This window comes from Loxodonta africana, chromosome 2, assembly GCF_030014295.1.
Source record: "Loxodonta africana isolate mLoxAfr1 chromosome 2, mLoxAfr1.hap2, whole genome shotgun sequence".
Classification (NCBI taxonomy): domain Eukaryota; kingdom Metazoa; phylum Chordata; class Mammalia; order Proboscidea; family Elephantidae; genus Loxodonta; species Loxodonta africana.
The window spans coordinates 148,556,717-148,583,403 of NC_087343.1; the positions used below are offsets into that span (position 1 = coordinate 148,556,717).

Below are 26,687 nucleotides of genomic sequence, written 5' to 3' on the forward strand. Positions count from 1 at the left end.
CCTAGCACGAATGAAGTGCACAGTACTTTGAGCTATTATGGTTAGTGTTTCCTCAGGACCAGTGGCATTTTCTGTAAGCAGCTCAGGATGGCATTGTTTGGGACTGGGCTGCCCTCTGGTGGCAGCTCTCCCTCCTCACACTTAGGCTCCGCCCTCAGAGAGAAGATGTGAGGCTCCATTTCACCTGACGCTCCTTCCCCCTCCCACATACACCCCAGACCCCAGGGAAAGGTTGAGAGCTGGGGTGAGAGAAAGTTTTCCATTTCCTTTGCCTCCTTCCCGGCCTTGGCAAGGTTGGGGTCACTAGGTCTGGAGACAGAAGGGGCCTTGGAGGTAAGGTTGGAGCCAATAACTTCTTAGGGTTCCTGGCTGTGTGACTCAAGGTAGGTGTACTTTCCCCCCTCACACCAGCCCCATTCTCCTCCCAGAGCCCCCTGCCCCCCCTCTCCCATTTTGTGGTTCCCAGCTCCCCCGCTGCCCCTACCCAGGACACAGGGATAGCCTCAGGACAGCATATCCACAGAGGCTCTCCAAGCTATTATGAGGTAATTTTATTTCTTTCCATTTTAGGTAAAAATAGTAGATACAAGATAATCTTAATAAAGGTAAAAATACATCATTTGGATTTTGTTGTTCTCTAAACAGTTCTACCTCCAGTATAATTTTTGATTTAAGATTTTGAAACCTTGTTTGTTTGTTTTAATAAACAAATAGAACTATGTTGCTATTAGGCTATCTGTGTTCTCATCTGGCACTTAAGAATAGATCACAGGTCACCTCTCGGTTCTGTTTGGATGGTCTGAATCCGAATCTGTGTGTGCACAGGTGGCGGGGAGGGAGGGAGAGAGAAAGGGGCTGGTGGATGAGGTGGTTTGTCTTTCCAGGACACAGACAGCTGCTGCCCATGTGCAATGGGGGGCACGTGTGTGCATCCAGGATGGCCTTCGCCACAGAAATATTTCAACTGTGGCTGACTGAAGGTCTCATACTTGTCAAAGGGCACTTCCTCCCCTCCTACTGTGGTAGCTTCTCTTACCAAACAACCCAGATTCACAGCACTTCTGGGTCCAGGCAGGCCACTGGGCTGGAGATGTCACAATGCTGCTCGACCATGAGCCAGTGAATCCCCTTAGGGTCCTAGAGGAGTGGGCCTGGGACCCTTCCCCACCAGAGCTGGTGGCCAGGCATCCGACCTGGCCTTGGAATGCTGGTAGAAGTCACAGATGCCAATGTGGGCTGCTAAATGTCTTTGCCCTTGTTCACCCTCAGGTTGTCTTTGTTTAAGTTCTTTCCAAACTTCTCACTGAGCTGTTGGATCAGGTCTGCCAGCTCACCAGTAGCTTGAGATTTCTCTTCAAGAAGCTCATAGCGTAGGCTGGAGATGTCTTGCTTGATTTCTTTCAATTCACCTGAAAGGACAGAGGGGTTTTTTGGTGAGTATGGGCAGGTGGAAAGGGCTCAACCTGTGTGCATTTGGGGCATTTGTCTTTCCAGCAGAACGTTGGGTTGCTGGGCTAGCCCACCAGGGGTGGAGGTAAGGGAGTGGGTGCTCTATTTTGTTCTAAGTAGTATTCACCTTTCTACCACTGGAGGACATGTATATGTATAAGTATATGTATATGTATAAGTATATGTATGTGTGTGTGTGTGTGTATATATATATATATATATATATAAACACATGTGTGTGCTGTTGTTGTTAGGTGCTGTCGAGTTGGTTCTGACTCATAGTGACCCTATGCACAACAGAACAAAACACTGCCTGGTCCTGCACCATCCTCACAATTGTTGCCATGCTTGAGCCCATCGTTGCAGCCACTGTGTCAATCGATTTGGCTGAGGGTCTTCCTCTTATTCTCTGACCCTCTACTTTACCAAGCATGATGTCCTTCTCCATGGACTGATCCCTCCTGATAACATGTCCAAAGTATGTGAGATGTAGTCTCTCCATCTTTGCTTCTAAGGAGCATTCTGGTTGTACTTCTTCCAAGACATTCATTCTTTTGGCAGTCTATGGTATATGTACATATATATGTGTGTGTATATACATTTATATACATATGGTTCCCCCCCCACTTACAACCTGTCTCCCCATTCCTGGAAAACCTCTTTATTCAGGGTTTTAGGTAGATGGAGGAGTCAAGATCAGGGTCACGAACTGTGTCTAGCACCTTGTGCATATAATGATTATTAGACTTTTGGTCTTAAAGCCAGGGAAGGCAGATCTGTTAATTGGAAAATTTATTTTCATGACGCTCACCTTTTATTCTGCTGTTATTCACAGAGAGGAGAAACTCCTGGGTGTGAGAAGAGAATGGCTCAGCATAGTTGACATAGCCACAGAGCTGGCCAGTCTCACAAGGAGCGAGCAGCAGCAGAAGCAGGATTCATTTAGACCACACCAGCAACACTGCTTCAGTAATACAAGCTGCCAGAATGTCTGCCGCCTCCTCTTTTGGTGACAAGGGACCCCCGAGTGGGGACTTTGGCTTTTTGCTTCTATAGTGAATCACATGGTTAGAAAACCACCAAGAGGAGCTGAAAGGCTCTTGCTGATGTTATAGATACTGCATGTGACCCACGTGAGACTCCACTGCCTGCGGACACGTTATTCATACTGATTTTTAAAGAATAATTTACATACATATAATGCAAACATCTTAGCGGTATGGTGGGCTCAGCTTTGAAAAATGCATCAGCCCTTATGATTTTTTTTTTTAATCAGGTGCTTCACTAAGTCCCAGATTCATAGTATAATTCTAGAGGCATGAAACCTGGATAGCTCCACACTCTATAATCAATCACATTCATTTCAATCAGTTACACACTGATTGAAGCTGGCTGGCAAGGCACCTAGCAGTTTTACGTTTGAGATTCAAAAGTGGGGGGTGGGGTGCTTGGCCCCTCCACAATGTCACTGTGGTCAGTTTGGTCATTGCTGATGTGAGGCTGCAGGTTGGATGTCCCAGAGTGACAAGCTCTTTTGGTAGCCCCTGTGGCCCAAGTGAGGCAGAGACTTGGTGCCTTCATTTGTGCTTGAAGCTGTTTCTAGATAGCATGTATTGATCCTAGGTAGCTCAGGAAGATGAGTTATCAGGCATGAGATAATCTGCTTTTCACTTAAGAATAGCTGCTGAAAACAGACTGGGAAAATCACCCAAACGATGAAAATAATATTGTTCACAAACTTCAGTGGGCCTCAGAATCACTTGGAGCTGCTGCCAAAATGAAGATTCCCAGGCCCGCCCTGAGATGCCACTTCACTGGGTCCAGGCAGGGCCTGGGGAATCTTCATTTTTAGCATGTGATTGTGATTCTGAGAATCTGGTGCTGAGGCAGCGCGGGGCCAGCTGGAAAGAAACTGGGCTGGTGGCAGAATGTAAAACGGATGCGTGTTCTACCCACTCCCTGTGCACCCACAGGATGGGAGGCAAGCAGGGAGCTCTGGGCATCCTGAGCTCGAGGGGCATGAGGCCGACTCGAAGTGGGCATCACTGTGGCACGCAGAACAATGCCCCCACCCCGCTCTGCTAAAGACGTCCATTTTTGAGTCCTTTGTGTTCTTTCTGTGAGCATGTTAACATTACACGGAAAATGGAAGTAAGGTTGTAAATCAGATGATTTTAAAATAGGGAGATGGCTCTGGATTATCTGGGTAGACTCGATCTAATCAGATGAGCTCCTGAAAGTGGAAGAGGGAGGCCAGAAGAGCGGGTCAGAGAGATGCGGTGACAGAAGAAGAGGTGAGAGAGATGGCAGGTGAGATTGATTCGATGCCCCACTGCTGGTTCTGGGATGTAGAGGGCCACATTCAAGGACCGGGGAGGCTTCCAGGAGCTAAGGGCGGCTCCAGCTGACAACCAGCAAGGAAACAGGACTTTGGTCCTACAGGTGAATGGAACCGAATTCTGCCAACCACACTAGTGAGTCTGGAAACATTTTCCTCCACAGCCACCACAAGGGATGCCACCCAGCCAACACCTTCAGTTTAGCTCAGCAATCTGCTTCCGTAAAGATTACAACCTAGGAAACCCTATGGGGCAGTTCTACTCTGTCATATAGGGTCAGTATGAGTCAGAATCGACTTGAAGGCACATAACGACAACAACGACCCATTTAGGACTTCTGACCTACGGAACTCTAAGAGAACAGATTTGTGTTGTGTCAAGCTACCATGTTTGTGGAACTTTACTATGGCAGCAACAGGAAACTAATACAGTCACTTACCTTCATTGACTTCATCATTTTCTCTATCCACCTGGGCCTTCAGGACATATCTTTTTATGAGCCGTTTCATGATTTTCTGAAATATAAACACAAGGGATCAAAGAACCTGGTCCAGCACAGAGGCAGCTTGCAGGGTATCTTCATGACACTCCCACCTACAGAGGGTTTGGTCAGCATGGGGATCCTTTCATGTCTTTTCAGGGGTCCTCTGCTAGTGGAACCTGGACCAGTCTCTCTGTTTAACTTATTTCTCTCAGGATTAAGCAGCCACCTGACCAAGAACAGAATACTTCCCAATGACAGAAAACCAAGCCAAGGAGAAAGAATCAGATCCACAGGCTCTGCTCAAGGGTCCTAGGCCTGGCTCTATCCTGACCTCCTTTGTGATTGTGGCCAGTCATGTCCTCTTCTCTGGACCTCAGCTCTGAAACCCTTTCTTCTATTTCAAGAACTGATACAATTGAGAAGGAATACTGGTGAAGTCTTAGCAGGCCAGCCCATGTGGAACTGCATGCCTTGGGGAAGACAGTGAGAGGTATGCTGTTCATGAAAGGAGGTTTACTTAGTACAAAGATCAGGGCCAGGCTTGGAAAATTCCTACCAGAAGCAGAAGCAGATATAGCCAGCCTCTGGAGGCTTTGCCTGAGACACTACTTCCCATGAAGTCCCACACGCCTGACCCTGTCCTGTCAGTCACACTGTAGGAGAAGGAGTTGGCCTTCATGTTGCATTTATTATGCAGATACTGCATCCCTTCACGAAAACAAGGCATGAATAAACACATAGGAGACTCCAAGAATAGAGCCAAGTGTAAGGAAGACTGCAGGAGGTGAACTTTGGGTTTTGCCAGTAGTTGTCCCAGGGTTCCTGAAAAATCACAGGGTTTATAAATATTCTGGTAGCTGAGACTTCTGAGTCTTGCAAGAGATGAGCAGCATGGTAAAGAGGGAGGGATTTCCCTGCTCCTTGGTCATCCCTGCCTGTGTCCCTCTAACCTGCTCATACCTGAGGACAGATGGGACAGATGCAGCCTTTCCTAGACTGAAGAAGCCTGTAGAGGCCTGAATTCTGTCCCCGGCTTTGCTGTGTGACATTAAGCAGGTTGCTAACTTCTCTCTGACTACATGAGCTCAGGAAGCTTTCAATAAGTAAAAGGGAACTGAGCTGCTGGAACGCAAAAGCTGGAGGATGTACTCATTACTGTCACCAACTGGTGGTTCTCTCTGTGCCTTACCAAGATGGCGTCCCATCTCTGTGATTCTAAGATTTCAGTTAAACCCAGCAAAGCTCTCTGCCCCGAGCCTCTGAGTCAGCTCATTCAGGCCGGGGCTGCCTCATCCTCACCCCTCAGGCTCAAGGCCCACTTGGCTCTATGGTTTGTATGATCTAATTTCAGGCTGAACAGCTGATTACCAAGTTGCCTTCATGCGGCTACTTCTCAGAGAGGCCCAGATTTTATCATAGTGGTGGCTAAACTAACCGTGCTAGATTTCTCACTGTCATTCTTCTACTCAATAAAATAGGTCACCTAACTTGCAAGAATATATACCTTTCCATGGGACTCAGTAATGCTGTTTTCACTTTGGATAGGAAAAACAAAATAAAACAAACAAAAAAACCTTTGTACTAACTAGTTCTCACAGAAAAAACAAAACAAAAACAAAACAGTTACCTAAGTATCTGCCATCCTTACTGAATAAGAAATTTAGAAGGATTCTCCCTCTACAAACTTTCAGGCTAACACAAGTTAAGGGGTCTAGTTAAAGTTTTGTTGTCTTTTCAAGGCAAACTTCAAGAATGAAGGGTTCTTCAGTTTCTGGATCCATCCATTGGAGGGCTTTTATATTTAGGATATAAATTTCTAAGCCAGAGACCAGAGTGATGTGTTCCTTTTCTATGGGTAGAATCCTTTCATAGTTATAACAGCAATCAAAGTCTCCTGGCACAGCAGAAGTGTCTTAGTGCAATACAATTAAACTGATTATTTTAGATTATTCCACAGTATATGTGTAGGTGAAATCCTGCTCACAAGCCGTCTTAAATACAGAGTAGCTCTCTGAGATGAAGGGAGAAAGGTTAAAAAAAGAGGTGAAGAAACAAATATATTGAACGCTTCCTACAGGCCAGAAGTTGTGTAAGCCTCTTTGACAAAATTGACCTCCTTGAATCCTCCCAGAAACCTGGTGAAATGGACGTTATCATCTCCATTTACAGATGAGGACACTGAGGCCTAGAGCTAGCTGACTTCTCCAAGGTATAGCTGGGAAGTGGCAGATCTGGTAATAACCAAAACTGAAACCAAAGCTGGGGCTTCATCCAAGCTTCAGTAATAGGTGAAGCACAAGCTGTTTTAAGCAATGAGATGCAGGAACTGGCTCCCATTGGTCAAAGGGGGCCTGGGATGCCTCTGGGTACCAATTTGTCCTATTAAAAAGCATGAAAGTCTAGGGCAGGAGAAAGCTTCAGCTAGATTTCAGAGGATGCGTGGTATCATCCAACTGTTATCCCTCAGAGAAGAGGGTCATTGGTACGTCATTGGCATGAATGCTCATGACCTACTCTTGAACACTGGCATACTTGAATTGAACTGCAGACCTGCTGCTTAAAGGGTAGAAAAGCAAAGGTTTGTTTTTAAATCTCTCAACATGTACTAGGATTCTAGATACTGAATATCAAAGCAGAATTGGCTGAGCTTCCTTTCCACCCCCAGTTCGCTCCCAAGAGTGACAAATACCCTACGGGAGACCAGTGTGACTGCTTGTCAGTTGCTTTGAGATATCATTCTCCTGCTAGGGACCCAGCTCCTTCTCTCTTTGGTATGTGCATGTTACACAACTTGGGATCTACAAGAGCAAGGTACCAGTCTTGCCTCCAGGAAGTCTTAAATGGCTGGAAAATGCCCCAAAGCTCTATTTAACCTGGATGCCACAGATGAAATTTGATTCCAGACAAGATGGATATTAAAAGCCTCCCCTCTTTCACTATGTGATGGAAAGTATTTGAAATATCTCATTGCTATCTCCCATAGACTAATAAACTTTCCCCAGGTTAATATGTCTCTGTTGGTGGCAGTGCTCCCCACCTGCCTCTGTGCATTTAGCAAGTGCTAAAGTTTTTTTTAAAGATGAACACGTTTAGGGATACTGTTCAGGCAAAAGAACTAATACTTGAGTGAGTGGGAATGAGATGCACAGTGGATAGGAGTGGTCCGGGGAGGAAGGCATGCAATTCCCCCTGCCCAGATTCTAAGGGGCCAGATGGCCTCTGGCTGCTGCTGGTGGAGGGGAAAATAGAAAGTATTTCCCAAGTCCTTCTATGGCAGAGGAACTCTCTAGGTGCAGGCAGGGCAGCTAAGGACACAAACAAGAAAGAGAAAACATACTGTACGTTGAAGATAGCCAACGAAGTAGAATCCAGAGGGAAGTTATGTTGCCACCTAGGAAAACAGAAATTGAGGAACGTTTGGAAGACAGTGGACAAAATGGATCCTAGGACAAGTCATTTGTTAAACTGGGGTTTATAAAAAAATGGAATAGAAGAAATAAGCACTGACAAAGTGTCTATTCTTTTTGCTTTGGAAACCCCGGTGGCATAGTGGTTAAGTGCTATGGCTGCTAACCAAAGGGTTGGCAGTTCGAATCCGTCAGGCGCTCCTTGGAAACTATATGGGGCAGTTCTACTCTGTCCTATAGGGTCATATGGGTCGGAATCGGCTCGAGGGCACTGGGTTTGGTTTTGTTTGTTTTCTTAGAACTAAAGAAAACAAACAAAACCAAACCCAGTGCCAAGGGCACTGGGTTTACTGGGATAGTAGAGGCCATCTAGAGGCGAAAAAGAGAACTCCCTACTGGGTTTTGGGGAAAGGGCTGTATCAAGATTGGGGCTTACTTGAATGATGAACTACGTCTGGATTCTACAGTTTATTTGGGATATGGCTTGTTTGCTTTGCCCATGAATGAAACGTACCTCTCTGAGGGTAAGTATAAGGGGTCTGCACACACCCAAACAATTTGACACACTGGATTGTGGAACAGGTCACAGGTACCTTTGAAAGGAGGCACACTTTGGCCCTCTCACCAATATCATGGTTTTGTCCAATTGTTTAGTCTCATATCCACAGAGCCCAGATTGGGAAAAAAAAAATGCAGATGCGAGGAACTTAATTTTGTGAAAAATAACAGTTCAGACACCCTTGAATCTAAGAAAAGAGAAGCACAGAGAGCCTCTGAAGTCTAAGGGAACTGTTTTCCTTTACAACAAAGAGCCAAATAAAGTTGAAGGGTTGACAAGCTAAAATAAACACCTAAAACACTAAGTTTGAACACTCAAGCAGATCTAATGAAGAGACAAGAAAGGAAAAAAGAAGCTTAAACACTACATGTGTATGAACGACGGTGCTTTTGTCTTATTGAGAAGGCTACGGAATTCCTCAGAACCACAACAGTGTGAGAGGCTGTCAGCATATGTACTCAGGAAGATGCCAGTTCTTGGTATGACCTGGAAGTAAGAAAGAGGGAGTGGACTGGGCATCTTATGTCCACTGAACTGTTTTGGAAGAAAAGAAATGCAACTAAGAAGGCCGCCAGTGAGCCTAAGAAACAGATGAGCCATTGTCAAACCCCTGCCCAAATCCATACTTCCACTTTGCCTGTTGCTGCCAGGTGATAACAAAGTGCCTCCTCCTGCTCCTCACCTCAGGCTTGAAGGGCTCAGATAGATCCTTCCTAGTGACTGTAAAAGTAGGCAGGCAGGTTCCGAGGAAGGCTCCGATGCAAAGCTAGGAAGATGAATAATGGACAAATGCCCGAGCACCATGATGTTGTGGAAAGAGGGGTGCCCTTTTGGTCAGACAGGGCTCAACCAGCTGTGTGACCTTTGGGCAAATGAGCCTCAATTCCCTCATCTGTTAAATGGGGTTAAAGATGCTGTCTCTCCCAGGAGTAAAGTGAGACTACACCTGGGCTAACATTTAGCCTAGTCCCAGATGTCCTAACATTTAGCCTAGTCCCAGATGTCCTATCACGAGCAGACGATGGCCTAAGGTGTTCACGCTTAACCTAGCAGGCTGAGTAAAGACCAGTATGCAAATATCAGGAGCTCCCCTGCTCTCATATGCTGTCCTCTCAACCCTTTACCTCTGATGTCTACTGGCCCAATTTTTCTTTCTTCTTTTCTCTGACAACTATTTGAATAAGTAGCCCCAGGCTTTTCTCAGTGGATTCACAAAATACAAGGTGAGCAAAGCCTTCCAAGGTCATCAGGAGCCTGAAGCTGCAAACCAACCAATCTCTAATCACAGCAGGAAATTCTTGGGGGAGATTTAAGGCAGCAAGGACTCAGCCCGTGATGATGGAAGACAGAAACGGGCTCAGTCTGAGACTGCTCTGAAAATAGTCTCGTTCACGGAGGATTCATTCTGGGTATGGGCGGGACGTTCACACATCATCAGTCTTCCTTTATCTCAGTATCGAATTCTGCTCAGAGCCCAGGAGAGATTTTGCCCTAACCAGTTAGGAGGTTCTATCTTCTCAGTGACATAGATAATCTGTCCTTCTCTCTGAGAAGCTGAGAAATAAAAATCCTTCCACTGACCAAAGGATTTGGCCTGTGACATAACTCAAAGCAGGTCAAACCGGTCAGTCACAATTTTGTGCACGATTAAGTGCAAGCTTTTCCCATTGCGTTTTCAGCCTGTGTCATCTGATAAAACTATATATGCTTTGAGCCATGAGCCATTTCTTAATTGTACAATTAAATCCTCCTAACTGCACAGCTGGCTTCTGAAATACAGACAGGAATTCAATTAGAGACCTGTGTCTGGAGGTGCTAAGTCTGTAATTGCTCGCTTTGGGAAGGTGGCACCTGGGCCCAAAGGAACTCTCAGGACAGCTTCAAATTGACATCTGATAAGAAATGATCAGCATGGATAAAACTGCTCATCACCAAGAGGTGCAAGGTAGGACGGGAAGGACCTGCGCTTTTATAATCATTACCATTTGTCACTGGCTTGTGGGCTGATTTAATCTGATACAGAGATTTGGCACTAACTTCCAAAAACCATGCAAGCACTTCAAGCATAAAAGGTCTTTTTTACTTTGTAAAATGAAAGACTTTGCAGGATGGCAGTCTAAATCAGGTGCTCGCTGAAGACACCAATGTCTACCTGGTGGCTTAGGGCAGAAACGTGGGAGTCTATCCCATCAGCAGGTCCCATTTGGCTATGCCTCCAGTACATACATTGAATCTGTCTGCTTTTCTCGACTGCCCTACTCATACCCAGATCCAAGCCACCATCCCTTGCACCTGGACGATTGTCACATCTTCCTCACTGGCCTCCCTACTTCCACTCTTGCCCCCACTGTTCTCATTACAGCAGCCAGAGTGGTCTTCTTAAAACCCTGCCTTCTTGGAGAACGTAGGATAAAATTCACATCCTGAACTTGGTGCGACCCCTCCGCCTCCCTCTGTGACCTCAGCTCCCTCCACTCTCCTCTGCTCACTGGGCACCAGCTGCCCTGGACCTGCCAAGCTTCCCCCTTGGGCCTTTGCTGATGTTCTTGCCCTGCCTGGAAGGCCCCTCCCCTCAGCCCCGCTTCTCATGTATGAGGCCTCAGCTAACTGGCACTCCTCTTAAAGATGCGATCTTTGATAACCATATATAAGCAGGAATTCCTATTTTTCTCTATTTCTGCACCCCATTGTTTCCTTCTTGGCACTTTTATCAATTTGTAGCTACCTATTTATCTCTGTGTTTATTTGTTTATTGTCAATCTCCCTCATTAGACTGGAGGTGTCACTAGGATAGGGACCATGTCTGCATCCCCAGTGAGTAGCAGAATGCCTGGCATATAGTAGGCACTCAGTAAACATTTGTTGAAGGAAGGAAGGAATGAAGCTTTGTTCCGGGGGAATGACACAGCCTGGAACCAAACCCACGTCCTAATGGGATCTACTTGTGCTCATGCCTGGGAAGGGGTGGCTACCTGGTATCTGGCGGGCTTGCTGAAAGTGTCATTTGCTGTCAGGTTTTCAGAATTCCTCATGCCAGACTGGTAACGAGTCTTCTGGAACAAAAACAAAAACCCAAAATAAACATAAATGCGTACACACCTGCATCCCTATATGGTAGGACTTGACTAGCATGCGCGTAGGGGGCTGTCTCTAAAATGACACCCAGGAAGCCGATACACCCATTGCTGCTTGGCTTCCTAGAACACTGTTCCCGGAGATGTCAGTTCCGTAGGATGTTAACAGAAGTCACAGTCTACTGTTTGGTCAGATTTGTTTGGGAAACATGGGATTGTACAAAATTATAGGAACGTCTTTCCTGCACAACTTCTCAGAAGTGTTAATATGCTAATAAACATTGAGAGTCTCCAGGAGGGAGAGACAGTGGGCAGGGAACCTTTATCTAAGAGGCCATACTCTGGGATACTTTCTGAGAAAAGCTACTCCACTTCAAAGCCCACTACGGAGTTCCCGTGGCTGGGGTCCCTGGGGTCCCGGCTCAGCCAGACGGTTTGCTAAGTCCCCAGCAATGTGTCTCTCCAAGGAACTGCAGGGAGAAGGGGAATTGGAACTGCAAGGAGTGGAACACTTATACTGGTGTTCGCCCTTTGCCAATGTGCCCAGAAGATTCTGAGGAGCCACAGTCCTTCCAGCCCCTGGCTCCCCTTGTGTCAGGGGCCTTCAGGTGACTCCAGGGCACACCGCACCCCCCCCCCGCTCCTGCTGCCCTCTCTAGCCCCACAAACCGATAAGCCACCTACCCTGAATTTGGAATTCAGCATGCCCATTTCAAGGTCATTTTCACAGCTTTTGGCCTTAGATTTGCAAAGTTTTATGAGGCACATCTTGATTCTCATTATGAGATAATAAAATGATTTAGGACTTGGCACTAGATTAAAAGGAGCAGGTAGAGTTCTTCCTTCGTCAAAGTAAGATAGCCAGAGCTTGGCTCGGGCAAATTTCCACTCCACGTCCGCGTCCTCCTGTGGGACAAGGGAAATGATGACACATCATCAAAGGCGGTGATTTAACAACTGAGCTAAATCTGAGGAGCGGAGACACAGCCTACAAATCCTGAGAGTGGGTTTCTAAACGGGACTCTGACCGGTGCATTGTGAGTGACGTTCTCCCCGCCAAAACACAAGATGGGGAGTTTGGTCCCGCTACAACCACCAGACTCCCCTCCACCTAACTGCTGGGGTTTCATTGCTGGCAGTCTCAGCCAGTTCATGCTACCCCTCCCTTATCTCCACCCAGGAGGGTGGGTATTTTCACCAACATTCACCACTTGCCACTTATCAAAGAGCATTTCTCACCGTCTCTTCATCCTGTTACCCATTAACTTTCTACAGCTCTGCTGCCTGACTCACCAACCACCACAGCATTGAGGTGCTGATCTTTTAGAGCAGTGCAGTCCAGTAGCAGTAGAATGTGGGCCACAGTAGTAGTCTCATTATAAAATGTAAAATGGCACAGGTGAAATTAATCTCAATGATATATTTGTTTAATCCAATATATCCAGAATGTCATCATTTCAATATGTAATCATTATAAAAATTATTTCTGGGATAGCTTACACTTTTTTTTTTAATACTAAATCTTCAAAATTCAGCATGCATTTAAAGGAGCCCCTGGGTGGTGAAGTGTTCTGCACTGGACTACTAACTGAAAGGTTAGTGGTTAGAACCCACCCAGAAGTACCTCGGGAGACAGGCCTGGCAATCTGCTTCTCAAAGGTCACAGCCTTGAAAACCCTATGGAGCAGTTCTACTCTGCACACATGGGGTTGCCATGAGTTGGAATTGAGTTGACACCAACTAACAACAACATTTTACATTTACAGAACATATCAATTTGTACTAGCCACCTTTCAAGCCCTCAATATCTATACGTGGCTAGTGGCTACCATATTGGACAGCACAGTGTTAGAAAATGCATTTTTTATTGATCAGAGCACTTCCAGAGAGGATGTTAAGAGATCTAGCACATGTATTCAATGGGAACAAAACCTGACTGTAGTTTGCAGGAGGTAACCCAGCTGGGTTCTCTTCCCTGGAGGTGGTCGATTTAAACCCCAGACCTGTTACTTGTGACTTTGTGTCAATGCCAGAATGCTCAGTGCGCTACCTGAGAGGTAGCAGGTGTGGCTTTTCTATAGATAGGTTCCTTGCCACCTCTTACGGGGCCCACTCAACATTCTGGCATTAACACCAGGGTAGTGTGAGGCCAGGAAAAAGACATGGGGTTTGAAATCAGTCAGACTTGGGTTCAAAACCCCTTCTATCTGTGTGATCTTGGGCAAGGGTCTTGGGTTTGCTCATCTGTACAATGGAGCTAACACTTCCTTCCTCACACAGCCACTGACATCGAGCATGTGCTCAATAAACAGTGGGTTTCTCTCCCCACAGGCAATGGCTACACACCATGGGGCTATGAGCCCGGCAAGGGCCCATGTGAGGCTGCTGGGGTGTACCAGGAGATTATACGATCAGAAACAGCCAGTTTGACCATTTTGTTTATTTACTTTTGTTGAGACCCCATCAGCACTTGGCCTATCCCACTGGAGACATCCTATACTGGTCTTTTAGACTGGAATCTTTGTGAGGGCAGGGGATACTCCGGGGTCTCTGCTATACACCAGAGAGGTGTAACAGGGACACCCTACCTGAGAGGAAGGGTGTGTTATAATGGCAGGACCACAGGCTCTGAAGTCTGTCTGTGTTCAAATCCTAGCTTGGCTCCTTTACTAGCTGTGTAACTATGGCGGGTGATTTAGCTACTCTGGGCCTTAGTTTCCTCATCTCTAAAATGAGGGTAATAATACCTACCTCACAGCTTGTTGTGATAATTAAAGGAGTTAATGCATGAGAATCTCTTTGATGTTTTGGACACTGGGCAAACCCTTAATAAACATTATTTTTATCTCCGTAGCATAGCACGGTGTGTGGTGTTCAACTTGTATTTGTTTAGCAAACATCTATTGGGCACCTACTATGTGCCTGGCATTGTGCTAGGGAGGCAATGGGGAGCCAGTGGTCAATGCCACATAGATAGTCCATGCTGTCGTGGGGCTCACAGTCCATCCAATGGCATGAGTGTATGACACAATCACCAGTCTGTCTTTTACGGAGAGCTGTGCTAAGTGATATGAGAGGGCCCTGGGTGGAGGCTCCTGACTTGGTCTGGGGGTCAGGGAAGGCTGCCCAGTGGCTGGTGTTTGAGCTGACATCCAAGCAAGGCATGAGTAGTTCTCAACCAGGTCAAGTGGGGTGGGGGTGGGGTAGAGAATGAGTAGGAGTTAATTAGTGAAGAGATGATGAAAAGCGTAAACAAGTTTTTAAGAAAATTGGCAGTAAAGAGCTGGAAAGTGAGGTCCAGGGAAGATTTTTTTGTCGTTACTATTTTTTTTTTTTTCCAAAGATCAAGAGACTTATTTGAATGTTGACAGGAAGGATTAGGTGGATAGAGAGGATGAAGATGCAGGCAGAACAGTGATAGCGTGCAGTGGCAGCTCCTGAGGAGGCAAGAGAGAAGGAAGCTAGGGCATGTGGGTGGGGCTGCCCCACGGGGAAGTGCTCTCTTGCCCTGCAGGAGGATGGAGGTGGGGGGCGGGGAGTGCAGATGCAGGTGCAGGTGGGTTTGTGGATTTGGACAGTAGATGCTCAAGATCTTTTAACTGCATAAATAAGTGTTCTCATAGAAGAGGTCACAAATCTCCACTTCATCAAAATTAAGTGTGATCACTTTTCAGTGGCATTTCTCATGGCCCCTGCACATGTATCACCAGTGAGAGGGGTGGGGGAGGCAAACTCTCCCCACTGGAGGAGAAGTCCAGAGCCCAGAGAGGAGAGGTGGTCCACAGCCCACCAGAGGAGGGGTGGCCATGTGCTCTCTCCATCTTGTGGCCTCACCTCATGGTGGATAACTTGACAGCACAATCTATGGGCTTGTCACTCCTGCCCCAGAGGGCCCCTCTCAGAGCCAATCACGAGGCTTCTATGCCACATTTATTTGGACCAGAGCATGATCAGTTTATTAGGATGTGGCAGAACACCTGGGCTGACTGTCACAGAACCAAAACCGAACCAGTTGCTGTCGAGTAGTCTCTGACTCATGGCGACCCCATGCGTGCCAGTAGAGAACCGTGCTCCATAGGGTTTTCAATGGCTGGTTTGTCAGAAGTAGATTGCCAGGCCTTTCTTCCAAGGTTCCTCTGGGTGAACTCAAACCTCCAACCTTTCAGTTAGCAGCCAAGCATGTTAACTGTTTGCACCACAAAGACCCACAGAATGTCCAGGCACCATCTGGTTTTATTCTACACATGGGGAAACTAAGGCCAAAAGTACAGGCAGGAGTAGTTAACAACAGCTCATTATCCATATAACAAAACAACTCTTTGCCTTCGTGTCAATTTCAACTCACAGCGACCCTATAGGACAGAGTAAAACTGCCCCATAGGGTTCGCAAGAGCAGCTGGTGGATTCGAACTGCTGACCTTTTTGTTAGTAGCCTGAGCTCTTACCCACTGCACCACCAGGGCTTCTATCATTATTCACATAGGTGGCTAAATATGTAAAATGCCTTAAAAAAATATTGTTTGTTCACTAATGCAGTGCTGCATTTTTCTGGGGACAAGGGACAGTGGCGAAGACTTCACGGCCCCTGCTCACCTCTTCCTCTCACCTCTTGCCTCTTTCTGGCAAATCTACGCTCTTTCAGTGCTGAACATACCACATTGCTTTACACCTCCTCGCCTTGGCACACGCTATTTCTACTGCCTGGAAACTTTTTTTTTTTTGTGTGTGTGTGTCTATTTTTTTCTATGTGAGAAATACTCAAAGAACTCTTTCTTATAAAATACTTAAGTATAGCAGTGTACCAAGCAAATGTGAAAGTCCCCTTCCAACCTCCTCCCTCCTTTCACTCCCTTCCCCAGAGGATGCTCAGGTCGAGACTTTGGTAGCATCTTCCAGTTCCCTTTCTCTACCATCTCTTTCTGTATTTGTGTTCTCACGGAAATGAAATTCATCTGTATGCATTTTTCTACAACTTGCAAGTTTTCACTTAACACTATCTTGGGCCTTTTTCCATGTCAGCGCAAAAATGGTCTTTCTCACTGTTCTTAACAGCTGTGCAGTATTCTAATGTGTGACTATCCAAAAAAAAAAAAAAAAAACCAAACCTACTGCCGTCAAGTTGATTCTGACTCATAGTGACCCTACAGGATAGAGTAGAACTGCCCGATAGAGTTTCCAAGGAGAGCCTGGCGGATTCAAACTGCCGACCTCTTGGTTAGCAGCCGTAGCACTTAACCACTACACCACCAATGTGTGACTATATCTCAATTTACTTCAATTTTTTCCCCTTTAATGAACAGCTCTGTAAAATCAGATTTAGGCAAGGCTCTATTCCTAGAATTGGGGATGCTGAGTCTAAGGGTTCGTGTATTTTGTTTTGTTTTAATTTTTAATTAATTTATTTAACTTTATTATAGTAAAACATTTACATGATCTGTAAAGCATAAGCAGGTATACAGAGAAAGGCATCCCTCCCTCCCACCCTGCCTCTCCACCCCCACCTCTCAATGGGTACCACTGTTGTGTGCTTCCTGTTTACCCTTTCAGTGTGTTTTTCAAAATGCTTATACAGTCAAAATGAATATATATTCCTTTTCCCTCCTCTTTCACACAAAATAAAGAGCACTAGATACATTGTTCTGAGGAGCCCTGGTGGCGTGTAGCTGATGTTCTCGATGTATTTGTGGTCGTGTTTCACCACCACCGAGATCACTTCAGACAAGCCAAATGTGGACCAAAATAAGGTTTTAAAACTTTCTTCAAGCACTTGGCTGCTAACTGACAGGTCAGCAGTTTGAACCACTAGCTGCTCTGTGGAGGAAAGATGTGGCAATCTGCTTCCATAAAGATTATAGCTTTGGAAACCCTATGGGGCAGTTCTACCCTGCCCCACTGAGTTGCTATCAGTTGGAGTGGACTGGATGGCAGCAAGTATATGCATTGTTCTACAACTTGGTTTTTCTTCACTTAACACTGTAACTGGAGGTCTTTTCACATCACTATATAGAGAACATCCTCATCTTTTTTTTCGAACAGCTGCATAGTATCCCATTGTTCAGATGCATCATAGTCCATTTATTATTAATACTCATTTAGTTTCTTTTTAATTTCTTGCTATTTGAAAGAAGGCAGTAATCAATAGCTTGCGGTTTGTGTGTATCAGATTTTGATACACTCCTTCAACATTATCTGTCTAGCAAAATTGTATTCATCTTTAAACGACCTTCAAGCATCATGTCTGGAAGCCACCTCTCTCCTTTCTCCTCCCAGAGTCAACTACTCCCTCTGGTTTGTACCTCCTGCATCTGGTAGGGCTTCTCTGGTCGCACTGACCCCAGGGCATGGTAATTTGTGGATGGATCTATCTGTTTTTTTCACTGGACTATGAATTCCTCCAGAGCAGAGACTGTGTCTTAGTCATCTCTGTATAGCCAGTGCCTAGAACAGGCTTGGCGTACAGTAAAGTAGGTACTTAGTAAATAACAGGTGAAAAGCAGAAAAGGAAGTGGGCTGAATGACAGTCATTCTGATTTGCTGTGGGCCACCTGCATGATACCCTGAGGGGACATATATGAAAGAAGAAAGATTTATGACCCTAGTTGTCATGTACATATCTATATATATATGTTATGGATTGAATTGTGTCCTCCAAAAAGAAATGTGGAAGTCCTAATCACTGTACCTGTGAAATGACCATGTTTGGAAATAGGCATTTCTTTTATTATGTTAATGAGGCCATATCTGAGTAGGGTGGGTCCTACACCTAATCACTTCTGAGTGGTGTCTTATAAAAGTCACAGAATAGATACAGACACACACACACACATGTGCACATACAAGCACACACATAAACACGGGAGAGATGCCATGTAATGCAGATGCATCTAGTAGCAGCAAAAGAACACCAAGACTGTGGCAGCCACCAGAAACTGGAAGAGTGGCCCACACAAGGAATCCACATGGCTGAGACCCTGCTCTGGACTTTTAGCCTCCAGAACTGTGAGAAAATAAATTTCTGTCCTTTAAAGCCACCTGCTTGTGGAATTTTTTGTTCCGGCAGCACTAGATGACTAAGACATATCTATGATCTTGGGCCATTTTATGTGATGGGGTCCACTCTGCCATGTGGCAGATTGACTGGAGACATTTCTTGAAACATTTCTTGAAACAGCCCAGGAAGAATGCCTGTTGTTCTGGCTTCGCATTTAGTAATAATACATAGGCTTCTAATGTCATTACCCTCAGTGCTGAAAACAGCGGCGTAAATGAAACGAGAGAGAGTGGCTTTTCAATTAACTGGTCTTACCTCAATTTCCTGATACGAGTTGTTGATCATGGCTATTAGCATATTGAGCAGCACTACCACCATGGTGACGTTATAAACGCCATAGAGAACGTAGCCGATGTTCTCGATGAATTTGTGGTCGTATTTCAGCACCACCGAGATCACTTCAGACAAGCCAAATATGGACCAAAATAAGGTTTTAAAACTTTCTTCAACCCTACAGGAAAACAGATAGTACTTTCATGCAACGTACTTCAGGCTAACACTTCGGAAATGAAAGCTGCCATTACCCAGGCTTGGGTGGTTACCCCGGAGTGGGGCTGGGCTGGGATGGTTGATGGCACCTATGTTGTGAAATAATGATATATTCAGATTTCTAAGAATACTTTGAAAGAAGATTGTGAATTGCAGGCTCTTGGTTTCTCAGTCAATCTATTTCCTGGGACTCCTGGCTGCGGAACCATTTTTATTTTGCTTTAATTAATTAAACACTTCAAATTAAACACTAGGGCAAATGTTTGTTCTTGTATGTGATTAGCCTCAGAAAACACACGTTCCTTCCATGGTCTCTTAGGGGTCTCTTCTCAGACTACACACCCCCATGTGAAGGGGAACTTTGGTAGTTACCTGGGGAAGTGGGTGGCAATAAAACTGGTGCCCAATGACCGAGCTTGTATCACCGGTGCCTGGCACTTGCTGGGCACTTGACACAGAGTAGCTCACTGGGCCTCATAACCATCCTCCATTAACAGATGGAAAAACTGAAGCGCAGAAACTCAAGTGCCTTTGCCAGCGCCAGGCACACAGCTCGGAAAGTCGGGTGCAAATCCAGGTATGTCTCTAGTTTTCGAAAACATGTACTTAAACAATAATTGTTATAATAAAATATATAAAACAATTGTCATTTTAACCGTTTTTAAGTGTATAAGGCAGTGACATTAATTACATCCACTAAATTGTGCAATCATCACCAGTATTTATTTTCAAACGTTTTTCATTGCCTTAAACAAAAATCCAGTACCCTTTAAATAATAACTCTCCATTTCCTCCTCACCCCAGCCCCTTGGTAACCACTAAGAAACTTTTGTCTCTATGCATTTGTCTCTTCTGGATATTTCATGTAAGCGAGATGACACAATATTTGTTCTTTTGTGTCTGACTCATTTTCCTCAGCATAATGTTTTCAAGGTTCATCCCTGTCCTAGCACAATGCATCCACTTTTAACTACTATGCTTCACCACCTCCCTGGCTCCGGGGTGTGAGGCCAAGCATAGACAGCGAGTCTTCTAGACTGGGGCTGAATTGACAGGCATGAGAGGGTTCAATGTGGTGTGCCCACATAGCTTACTTTTACCAGGTAACTGCCCAAACCTCACCCTGCCGTTCACTCAGGGCAGGCACTGCACGTGCTTTACAGGACAGCTCAGGTCAGATCTGGCCATTAGGACACTATTCTTGATTTTGAGATAATGAAGTTAACAAAATACACCAGTTTTAAGAATAAGGCCCAAGCACATTTCACAATTTATACTTTGTGGCTATGCTCCTATATCATGTTTATGACATAAAATCTAATCAGAAAGCTGAATTTTGGCTGGGTGGTTTAGAACATGCAGGTATATCTGGTAACTTCTGGATGGCTAACTGTAGTTCTTTTAGTTTGTATCCAGGCTTTTGGTGTCATGAGAAAGCACTTTTTTTTTTTTTTTCACTTTAACATTTCAGGTTTTTCACACCCACCCACAAATAGCCAGGATTAGCTAGTTCTGAGGAGAAAAACAAAAAACAAAAAACACTGTGTTTCTTAAGGATTGGTATTTATTTGACAAGATATACAGAAATACTAGTACTCGTCACTTTGGCTAAAAATCCAGCTCTGACTTGCATGAATTTTCAGCTCTTCTGGGTGTGAGCATGTGTGGGTGGATGAGTGTCCCTAGCCAGCTGTAATGGCTCATTCCCTACACTTCCCAGAGTGTGAAAAATTAATATTTGAGGTGGGTTTTTGTTGTCATTACTTGTTTTTGTTTTCTTTTAAAATTGTGAATTTGGTACATGTAATTCCTTTCATTGTTAGCAAAAAGGAATTTAGTTGAGTATTTGGAAGAAACGACTGGGCACTGAACCTTTATTTTAGAGCCCCAGCTCCTGATGTGATCCTGAGGAAGGGAAATAGTTTCCTTGTGCCAGACAAAGCATCCATTTTGTGTGAAAAGGATGCCATTCTGGTGCGTGGGCATGACTCCCTGTGGGTATCGTCTTCCACTATGACACACTATTTCGGTTATCACTCTAATGGAAGGGAACAGTGGCAGAGAGAATCCCAAACCACTGGACGAGCCCCAAATCCCACTCTGGAAGGAGAAGGCAGGATGTGATCTCTCTGATGGGGGTTTTCTGCCTGGCAAGATCAGGTGAAAACTAGAGGGCACACCATCTTAGTGAGGGGCTGGGCAGACGGGGGCCGGTCCAGGACTATGTGCTTGGCATGAACAATCTAAGAAATGGAAATTACACATCTCTGAGAGATTTATAGAGAAATTCATCTTCTCTTTTTCACCTTGGAACTCAGGTGGCATAATGGTTAAGAGCTCAGCTGCTAACCAAAAGGTCGGCAGTTCTAATCCACCAGCTGCTCCCTGGAAACCCTCCAGGACAGTTCTAGTCTGTTCTATAGGGTTGCTACAAGTCAGAATCGACTTGATGGCAATGGGTTTGGTTTTTTTTTTTTTCTTACTGTGGAAAAACTCACAAACCTTTGGCTATCTCTGAATGGAGCACAACAATTACAGAACACCTTCAGGGAAAACCCTCTGAATTTTGATCAGGGAAAATGGGCCCAGATGCTACACATATGTATAGCTTTCTCCTTTGTTTCCTGCTATGACTTTTTGCCACTGAGCTCTGATTTATCCTTGGTGCCTTCACTAAGGCATTCCATGTCAATAATTTGAGTGAGACAGAGCTGGCCTATAAAGCAGTGTGTGTTTCAGTATAAGAATATTTATCACCCCCTAAATCTACCTCTTAGCCCCTCATCCACTTGACTGACAAATGATGTCCGTAGCCCTGACCCCTGTACTGAGAACAATTAATGTGGCTTGGAATGCCGATCTGATCAGTTTATTGTGTGGAAGTCAATCTTCACTACTGTACACCTATTTCATTTCTATTCTATAGCTTAACGATTAACCACTGGACTTTAACTTGGCCATCATCTCCAGGAAAATCTAATCACAAGAGGCCCTGACTCACCAGGATTGCCACAGTGAAAGCTTCCCCCTAAAGAGCAATAACCCACTGCACCAAACTGGGTCTTAGCCAAACTATGCATTTCTGACAGATCCCTTCTAAGATCATCAGGGGCAGCATCTGTAGCCCTTGCAAACTTTTTTTATTGAGCAAAATGAGTTGAGGTTACAAAGTCCTCCTCGAAAGAAAGGTGGGTCATTTGGCCTAGATTTACCATTGGATCTCTTGGGTCTTTCATCTGTACCCACCCCTCCTGACAGGAACATTCAGTGGACTAACTAAATAGACTCATTTTGCTGGTAGTGTTTTTTGTTAGAAGGGATCTTATGGGCTCAGTTATGCCCAATTAGTTGGGCCAAATGGTAAGCAAGAATGTTTTATCCACAGCCCAAGCCATGTAATTAAGTAAAATCTGAATGGAATTGAAGAGTTAAATGTTTTAAAAAATTACCTCATCAAAAAACTTGAATAAACATTGGTAAATATTTATATTGAGCCCTGGTGGCACAGTGGTTAAGTGCTACAACTGCTAACCAAAAAGGACAGCAGTTCAAATACACCAGCCCTGGAAACCCCATGGGGCAGTTGTGCTCTGTCCTATAGGGTCACTATAGGTCAGAGTCAACTCGATGGCAATGGGTTTTTTGGTTTTAAATATTTATATAATCTTGGATGGGGAAGATTTCAGAAATTACAAAGTAAGAGATTAAGATATTTGATCACGTAAAACTTTTAAACTCATATATATCAGTAAAATACAATAAGTAAATATATAAAACAAAAGACTAAGTGAGGAAAGAACTGTTTGTAACATGAATAACAGACAATGGGTTGATGTCTTCCTTACATAAAGAGCTCTCATAAATCAATACGAAGATGCAAACATCATAATAGGAAAAAATGCTTCAATGACTCCAATGAAAACTTGATGCTTTTTATGGTGACAAGAGCTCCACATTTAGCTTTAGATGGCACCCTAGTGTCATTGTCTGGTTTAAATATGTGGTGGGAAAGAAATTAAACTTGGCCTCACTGCCCTGAGTGGGAACAGAATTACGTTAAATTGATTTTGGAAGCCTGCATTAACATATTCTCAGAGAGAATGCTGGCCTTGGAAAGGAGCTAATAGCACATTACAGATCCCAAGGGCTTGGGCATTGGAGCTGCCTCCAATAGCACCCTCTGAGTTATGTATTAACTGGTACTCACAATATCCAGAAGCTGCGGGACCCAAAGCATGGGACAGCAGGCCAGTCACTAGGAAAGTCCGGGGTTGTCTTTGAGGAGGAAAGTATCTTAGAGTTGGCTTAGTTAATATTGAAACTACTTGGCTCATAAACAGCCCCCACTATCAACTAGTTGGCCTTGAGGCTAAGTTTGAGGTTCTTTACTGATAAGAATGGCAGCCTTTGGCTCTACATCTTCCAACTGACATCACTGGGCAGCTACAGAGTTTTCCACAAATTCCTTCAACTGTGTCAATCACAGGAGGCTTCAGAGAGACAGAAAAGTGCAGTAAGATGAACAAAGGTTCATATTTGGATTCAAATCCCAGCTCCACTGCATCCTGGTTGTGTGAGCTTGGGCATTACAAAATCTGTTTGAGTCTCAGTGGTTCCTGCTTTGTTGTTAAGAAGATTAAATGAGCAACCCATATAAAGTAATAGTAGGAGATCAGTAATTGGTAACTACTATTTTTGCTAATTTATTTGCCAAATATTTACTGAACTGTTGCTATGTGTCAGGTACTGTACCAGATGCTGATGATAGACTGGTGACCAGAACAAACATATGTCTGTGCTGGTAGAGGTCGACTCTAACAGCAAGTCCAGTAAGGCGAGAACACAGCTACGAGGCTGTAAGCAAGGGTGCCTCTGCCTTACCTGAGAGCATATACAACTCCATGAGCTCCTCAGGTGCCCTTTACACAGGGGTGAGTGGAGTTCAGAATTCAGCTGCTTATTGACTTTCCTGAGCAAGCCTCATTCTCTTTTCTATCTGCAGAGATGATCACAAGCCCTTGATTTCATGCAAATTGTCTTTCTGATTTCACCACCCCAAGCTGTCTTTTTATATTCGCCTCTTGGCTTTCAGTGGAAGGGGCTGAAGTTTAGTCAATAGGCCACCCCAGCACAAGAAGTGTTCCTAATGAAGTAAAAAAGTGCCTGTGAGTGATGCTGAACAGACCACGATTCACCCTCCTCTTGCTGGGCGGGGGTGTGTGTGTGGGAGAGGGTTTGGGCTGACTTGTCAGGCAGAAAGCAGGGACGAGGTGGGTAATCAGTTCTCTACCAGGTCTGTCTCGCCTGGATAATGGGACTTCTAATAACAGGTTGCCTGAAGAGGCAGTTGCCTATGGGCCTCAGAGAACAAACTAATCAACAAGGCGAGGGTTTGGGGCGATTATTAGGAGAATTGCTGCCTCTTCGGAATGTCATGACTCCCACCCGCACCACTGAACAGTTAAGTTCAGTTACCTACCCAAATCTGCGCATAGCAGGCTAAAATTAAACAGGAGGATCGGATCTTGAAAGGGTGTTTCTCAAGCTCAGAAGACAATAGCTGGCGCTATGCTAGAGTTCAAAGCAGAAACAATGGCCCTGCTGCCTTCCAAGCTGGGATGACGGAGGAAGGTGTTTGGAATGGAGAAAGATCCTGTCAGAGGGCTGTGATACTAATGTCCGGAACCAGAGCTGGAAAGCAGTTGGACCAGACTTGAGGAAGGTCAGGGCAGACAGTCAAACGCCTGAGGAAGTCTGAACTGCACCCCTGCCATGGTATCCCCTGCAAGTTCTGTGCTCTGAATCACCTCTTGGTTCTATCTCGGGTGCTAAATGAAGACTTTGATGTAGGCAATCCAGAAGTAGAAGAGTCTATCTGACTTCAGAATCAATGTCAAAGAACTGGGATGCACAAAGCCCGTCCAACTCAGATTTACTTATACTGAGGTCAGACTATACTCCTAGAATCCTGGAGCTCTGTGAGGGCAGATGCTGCGTCTTCTTCACCCTTGAAACCCCAAACCTAGTACAGAGTCTGGTGCACAGAAGGTGCTCAACAAGGTCAATGTCTGTTGAGTAAATGAATCCCTGATGTACATTCCGATTTCCTGTTCCCCGATCCTACCACTGAGGTAGGGCTCTAGTGTTGTGCTCAGAGTGCAGGTTCTGAAGTCAGGCAAACCTGGGTTTGAATGTAGACTTTTGGGTAAATAATTTAGCCTCTCTGTACCTCTTCCTCTACCTGTAAAATGGGAAAATAACAATCCCTACTTCATAGGATTGTGATGAGGATTAAATGAAGTAACACAGTGCTTGTAAAGTACATAAAATACTGCCTGGCCTTTACCAAATATGCAATAAAAGCTGCCTATTTATTAGTAATACAAAACTAAGTTTTTTGTTTCATTATTTTTTAAACTGTAATAAACTCCAGTACCACACTGAGTCTCGTACCCTACAATCAATTCTCAGAATAACCATTTAAAAATACAAACCAGATCACACCACTTCTCCTTTAGTGGCTTTTCATACAGTTAACATTCGAAGCCAGTCACCTAACTGAAGCCCTCAGGTTCTTGAGTAATCAGGCTCCTCCCAGCTCACACAGCCCCTCACTTGCTGCTCTGGGCCCCAACCACCCTGGCCAAGATCTTCCCTGCTTTCGGACCATTGTGTCTGCTGTTCTTCTGCCTGGAATGACCTCCCCACTCCCCTTCACATGGTGGCTCCTCATTCTTCAGGTTTTAGGTTTAATTGGCGCATGCTCAGAAAGGCCTTCTCTGCCCACCCTGTCTAAAGGAGGTATTCCCCTAATTACTCTGGGTACAGCATTTTTATGTCTTTGCTAGCCTTCAGCACTTAAACCATAATGATCTTACGTGTCTATTTGTTCACTTCTTTATTTATCCTTTTTTTTTTTTTTTTGCCTCTTTGCCCCTCTGGAATGTGAGCTCCCTGAGGGCAGGGCCTGCTGACTTTCTCATTGCTCTGTCCTCAGTGCCCAGAACAGTGGGGACTCAGTAAACATTCTTGCCAATGGGTGACTGAAGTCTGGGAAGCCAAGGCATGAGGTGATTTGGAGACTTGGTCTTAGCCAGCTTGCCTCATACCTGCCCAAGAATTCATTTATTCTACAGACATTGTCTCTTCCAATATTATCTCTAGAGCAGGCCCTGGGCAGTCCAGCTTCCTGTTACTCTGTCACTTGGAGGAATGATGTAGTTTAAGCCTTCTGCTGGTTCTAGAATTGAATTTCAGTGAACTAAAAGGTAAGAATTTCTTCCCTTTAAGATAGCTGTGGTCAGCCTGAGAACACGATGGACTTGGGGTACCTGAGAACATGCTGCGCAGACACCATTCAAAAGAGAGGTCTCATGAAGGCTTTTTCCTCAAAACTATGGGGCTCTTAGCCAGTTCCAGAGGCTTAGAGTCACCAGGCTTTTAAAATTGATTCCATGAATAGACAGGAAGGGAGAGTGTAAATAAACACTGTGTGATAGTAGAGTCTCTGTGCTAACAGGCTTAATTATTCTTTTAAAGTAGTCCAGAAAAAGGTCTGTATTTTTATCACTTGTTGCAGAGTTATACAAAGATATGAAATATTAGACCCAAAATATTTTTTTTTCTTTATACACATGAAGATCATTCCCAGATATCCAGCCTCGCTGAGCCTGATGTGGGTCCCACCACTGACCTCTACTGAGTCCTCCATGAAGCCTCTGAACCTCTTTAGGCGACTTTTTCCATATGAAAGCGGGGATAATGAGCTGTCTCATTTCGCTAAACACCCATATGCCCAGCTTGATCTTTTAAGAGGAAAGGCAGAGATTATCATT

At 44.8% G+C, this 26,687-nt stretch overlaps 1 protein-coding gene across 1 annotated transcript in view; it reads right to left on the bottom strand.

The window, feature by feature from the left end:
* Positions 1 to 1,239: 1,239 nt before the first annotated feature.
* TRPC7 (transient receptor potential cation channel subfamily C member 7) overlaps positions 1,240 to 26,687 on the bottom strand; it is a 184,614-nt gene continuing 159,166 nt past the window's right edge. The window contains exons 8-12 of the mRNA XM_064279703.1: positions 18,619 to 18,814; positions 11,997 to 12,218; positions 11,211 to 11,291; positions 4,228 to 4,303; positions 1,240 to 1,409 (exon numbers count right to left, since the gene is read on the bottom strand). Of these exons, the coding sequence (XP_064135773.1) occupies positions 1,240 to 1,409; positions 4,228 to 4,303; positions 11,211 to 11,291; positions 11,997 to 12,218; positions 18,619 to 18,814 (745 nt within the window). The remainder of the gene's footprint in view (positions 1,410 to 4,227; positions 4,304 to 11,210; positions 11,292 to 11,996; positions 12,219 to 18,618; positions 18,815 to 26,687) is intronic.